Source organism: Anneissia japonica, unplaced genomic scaffold, assembly GCF_011630105.1.
Source record: "Anneissia japonica isolate Jap-2015-1 unplaced genomic scaffold, ASM1163010v1 scaffold287715_len1027211_cov185, whole genome shotgun sequence".
In the NCBI taxonomy this organism is placed as follows: domain Eukaryota; kingdom Metazoa; phylum Echinodermata; class Crinoidea; order Comatulida; family Comatulidae; genus Anneissia; species Anneissia japonica.
In genome coordinates this window covers 86678-91578 of record NW_022724789.1, presented here as the reverse complement: position 1 = coordinate 91578, position 4901 = coordinate 86678, and the positions used below count along the sequence as shown (strand labels likewise).

At 34.3% G+C, this 4901-nt stretch overlaps 2 protein-coding genes across 5 annotated transcripts in view; one reads left to right on the top strand and one right to left on the bottom strand.

Annotated features, from left to right (window-relative positions):
* Positions 1 to 2525, bottom strand: part of LOC117112599 (mediator of RNA polymerase II transcription subunit 15-like) — a 23364-nt gene extending 20839 nt beyond the window's left edge. For 3 of the 4 annotated variants that reach the window (XM_033255699.1, XM_033255702.1, XM_033255700.1), the window contains exons 1-2: positions 2415 to 2525; positions 195 to 282 (exon numbers count right to left, since the gene is read on the bottom strand). In XM_033255699.1, coding sequence (XP_033111590.1) covers positions 195 to 282; positions 2415 to 2473 — 147 coding nt within the window. In that variant the 5' untranslated portion in view covers positions 2474 to 2525. The remainder of the gene's footprint in view (positions 1 to 194; positions 283 to 2414) is intronic. The other variant, XM_033255701.1, reaches the window with a different exon arrangement.
* A 165-nt stretch (positions 2526 to 2690) lies between these two features.
* The window catches only part of LOC117112600 (neuferricin-like), a 3980-nt gene continuing 1769 nt past the window's right edge, over positions 2691 to 4901 (top strand). Inside the window, exons 1-4 of the mRNA XM_033255706.1 lie at positions 2691 to 2770; positions 3077 to 3461; positions 4077 to 4217; positions 4572 to 4758. Coding sequence (XP_033111597.1) covers positions 3095 to 3461; positions 4077 to 4217; positions 4572 to 4758 — 695 coding nt within the window. The 5' untranslated portion in view covers positions 2691 to 2770; positions 3077 to 3094. The remainder of the gene's footprint in view (positions 2771 to 3076; positions 3462 to 4076; positions 4218 to 4571; positions 4759 to 4901) is intronic.

Here is a 4901-nt window from a genome sequence, read left to right as displayed (position 1 = left end):
GGGGGAGGAAGGACTAGCAGAAAGGTTAATTGAGGACTAGCAGAAAGGTTAATTGTTCCAATGGTAAAATCAGAGAGTGCAGCAGGCGGTCCCTATTTCTGGGAGACTTCTGCGACTCACAGCAGAATAGGTACCCCAAGTGTTGGCACTAAATGGTATAACTTTTAGACTTGAAGCAACTGTTGTTACTATACCTTAGTTGTTGCCTTGCCAAACACATGCTTTTCCATATCAATGGCTGAGCGTTGTGTAGGGTTACCAGATTTGCGGAAGGCATCTTCACTATATCGAGAAAAAAAAACAATATCTTGCAGTTCCAACTCCCAGAAAATAATTCATAAAAAAAAAAAAAAAAAAAACTCTTTTCACTGTACTTGGCAATATGCAGTTGAGACAATAAGAAGCAAAGGAAGCAAGTTTGCAGCTAAATGAGAGCTAACACTTGCACACAACAATGACAAAAAAAATTTTTGTCACACAGAATAATTTTTGTCTCGCAATGAACAAGTTTTGATGATAATACACGGAGGAACAAATAGTTTTGTCTCAAGTGTGAATCACCATTAAGATTAATAACATTAACTGGATAATAAAAGGTTCTATTTTTTTCTGCTGTTGTCGCGTGCGCTATCAAGCTTTGTGTAAATAACCCTTTTATGCAAGGTAGCTGCCAGTGCTGTTTTTTTAAATACAGGAGTGGTCGACTTCATGAATAAAATCTACAAACTATTAGCAAATATAGCACTGCAATCAAATTTTTTTCGACTGATATGTCGCCTAAATATATAGTTTTATTATTACACTTGAACGTCACATACAGAAATACGCATCCACTCTACAGTACGTTAAATCAGTAGGCCTAATCTGGGAGCCACTGGCAACTAGAAGTCTAATAATACAGGGGAAAAATAAAAGTAGTCGGAACATGAAAAGCAGGCATCTAAAGTCACAATGAAAAAATTATTATTTGTGATAATTTTGGGTATCAGTCATTCATGTTTGATATGTTTATCTAAAAATACAAAAGAAACCAAAATTTTTCTTGTGTACAGAAATTGAGTAATACTATAAGTATGATTAAAGAAGAAGACAAATAACATCATAATAAAACATGCATTCTTACAGTAGCTAAGCACTGCATGTTAGTGCCTTTTTAGCATTTTACTTTAACGCTAAAGCGCCCTCTATAATAGATACCAAATTTTAAGAAAATACTAACATTTCGTCACCTGGCAATATGGTGCATATTTAGCAAACTGCGCACTTTGCTGCTTGGTATAGAGTCTTATGTGCATTTAAAAGTTTTGAATTTATATTCGAAAGCGCATTGTTGTTGTTATTATAACGCATTGTTTAGAATCTAGAATTTAGTTGGGCATGTTCACTTTGTGAGGAAACACGGTTTTTTCACCACATTCATTTTACTTTCTTCTTACTAAACAGGTATTATACTATCGATCCATGTGACTAAAGTTATTTGATGCTACAAGAGTAAGGCTTTGTTGATGTTACGTGTACATATCAAACACTGTTCTAAAAGTTTGGGGTCCCTACACGGCAATAAATAGGGCCTACATTAAATTAGTATCTTTATAGGGCCAAGCCTAATTTTCTGCAAAAATTTGCACGGAAATCAGCCTATATACAGTATGTACTAAATTTTAGATATGCACGGATGGATTATTTCTAATCATTTGAAAATTTTTAATCTGAAAAGTAAATTTAAATTTTAACTGGAATCTTTATTCTTTTAGTAATTTTAAAATTGTTACTGGAATCAATTAACATTTTAATATTTTATAAATTACTATCTTGATGTACTGTAATGACAATGCCATAATAAATTATTGTATCTTGCTTGAATGTTATTGTCTGTTTGTATTGTACTGGAGTTTTATTATTGTCCGTTTTTAGTATTTCACTTTATCTATATTATGGAACAAACGTTTTTCTTTTATAAAATTTTAATGACCTGAAATTTACTCGCTGCTATTCCATTATTATCAATGATGGATAAAAATGAATCTGAATTTTCCTGGTGATGTTCTCTAAGCAAAAATGTGAGTTGGTTTTCAAGATACCCTCTGCACACAAAAAAAAAAAAATTACAGTGTGGTCCTTTTCATCAGGGGCCAACTTGTACATTTTATCCCCTGTTAGACTTTCTATTCTAGGCCCTAGGCCTGACTGGGTTGGAAGATTAGCCTAGTTGGTAGGCCAGCCGATTAGGCCTAGCCCTCTAGCTAGGCCTCTACTCTAGAGCCTCTGTGTGAGTTTTCTGACTGACCTAGGCCTAGCCTCCCTGCTAAGGCCTAGGATGATTTTGTTAAAAATCGGTTTGATAGACACACACGTACACTAATAATCATAGCCACACATCACGAATATTGAGTAAAACAGTGTCGCAAACTTACATTTGAGCCAAAATCTTTTTACGAAATGCTGGTGATTTCCAGTCTTGCGTGTCCGCCATGTTTCGCGAGGACTTCTTTCCTGACGAATTTGTGACCTTAACGCTATATAGATTTTAGTTGTTTGTATTAAATGTAAAACAAACATTAGAATTAATATAATTTATTATAAAAAATAAAATACTATTTGATATACTATATTTTTATAAATATTTTGAAATTCCTATAACTGCAGTTCTTGACAAAATATGTTATAATTTCAAATAGTATTATGCCGTTTACAAAATGTCTGCGCCCGTAGAAATCAAGGCTACTGCACAGTGGACACAATTACTGAACTAATCTGGTTTAAATCCCCAGTACCACGGAGTAGGCCTATAATATGCCAATATAGTTTGTGTATTGTCACGGTGAAGACATCATTTTTACGCTAGTTTTTGAGAGTCAAGTTATCATCAGAGGCATTATAGTTCATCTAGGACCTCCAGGAAGAAAGTATACTGTAGTAGTACAGTCAGTGTACTAATTATTATATTATAGCCTAGGCCTATCAATAATTAGTATCAATCATCATCAAAGCCCAAACCGTGGGCGTCGCTCAGATTTGTGTATATTGACGTAGGCCTGGTTAGGCTGGCTTTCTAATATTTCTGTGTTCCTTATAGATCGTATCAATTGAGCATATGCCTATGGCAGCAAAAGATTATATTTTACCAGTTATAGTTTTATTTCTGGCTGCCAGTGCTGGGATATACATTGCAACTGGAGGAAACAAACCACAGAGCCTAGCCGAAATGAAACAGCTGATCGCAGATCTACTTCCAGGCTTTCAGCATCTTTTTCTTGATTCTTCTGATGGTAAAACTGATAGCCTAGACCAAAGTTTTACTACTATTAAACAGGGTAAAGTATTTAGCAAAGAAGACCTCATGAAGTATGATGGAAGTGAAGGGAGTAATGGATTGTACCTAGCTATTTTGGGTCATGTTTATGATGTGGAGAAAGGCCGCCGTCATTATGGACCAGGGGGCGGATACCATTTCTTTACAGGTACAACTGATAAAGTCCAGCAAGAGTTATTTTATTCTGTTATTTAAATGTATACTGACCTAACACTAATGGAGCAATATGCTGTATGTAAAGTATAGTAATTTTCGGTACAAGTTTTTCAACCCTACATCACCCTTGAACCATCAAAATCATTGAGCAATCATGGTTGTATGTAGTAAAAGAAGAAAGTGTAAAATGCCAGACACTATTGTAAATATGTCCTCCATGCAAGAATTTGCCCTAAAAATCTTTCCACACATTTCATTTCTTAACATATATTAACCAATGCAATTATTTAGTAATTAACGATTTCGCGCACCTATTTTCCTAATGATATTCTGTAAAATGTATAGTGATATTAAGGCCTGTTATTGATCAGTTGTTAGTTTGTGGGTATGATAAAAATATTATACCCTGTTGGCAAGATTCTGTAGCCACCACTGATTTAAACCCTTCCTGCTGTAATATTCTTTTTGTAAAATCATTTATCATTGTTGATGAGTGCCTTGTATTTCGTAGGTGACCATGGCACTTTCAGTGTGTTATTAACAAAACCATTCATTCTCATATAATTAATAAATCATTTAACGTATATTATTTAAATTTGTTCAACAGGTAAAGATGGAACAAGAGCATTTATCAGCGGTGATTTTACAGAAAAAGGTTTGATTGAGGACACAAATGGGTTATCACCAGCAGATATGCTTGGTATCAAAGAATGGTTAGAGTTTTATGAAAAAGATTATGAATTTGTTGGTAAGACTTGCAAAACTCAATTTGAAATTAATGCTACTTATAATTATATTGTTTCTTAGTTAATTGGGCAATACCATGACTTTTTTTCAGATTTAGCAAATTTTCAACTTTGAGGAATGTAAACAAGTTTTATATCAAACTAAAGCTTAAAAAATGAATTTTTAGGATTCATTGATGAAACTTTTCTTGTGTGGATGTATATCACCTTATTTTGCCAACTAGTTCCTCATCGCAATCATCGAGCCCTACTGAACCTTCATGCCCACATATCAGCCCCTAGCCTTCTCCCTTTTAAAAACTAATACATATGCCACTGATTATTAGTGTCCAAAAATGTTTATGTCTGCAAAACAGGATTGTTAGAAGGCCTGTATTATGATGCCAATGGTAAAGCCACACCTGCACTGCTGGAAGTGGAACAAAGAATGAAAGTTGGGTTGCAGCAGAAAAAAAGTGAAGCTGAAGAAAGGCAGCAATTCCCACCATGCAATTCTCAGTGGACAAAGAAAGCCGGGGGGAAAGTCTGGTGCACCAAAAAAAGGTAATGCTTTTCGTGTCGTATGCTATAATTGAAATACTCAATGCGTGTGGTTAATATCGATATTGATATATTATTGTTATTTTGTTATTATGTTATAGTTGCTTTTGTTAATATTACTAGTTTTTATGGTTTATTTTATTATT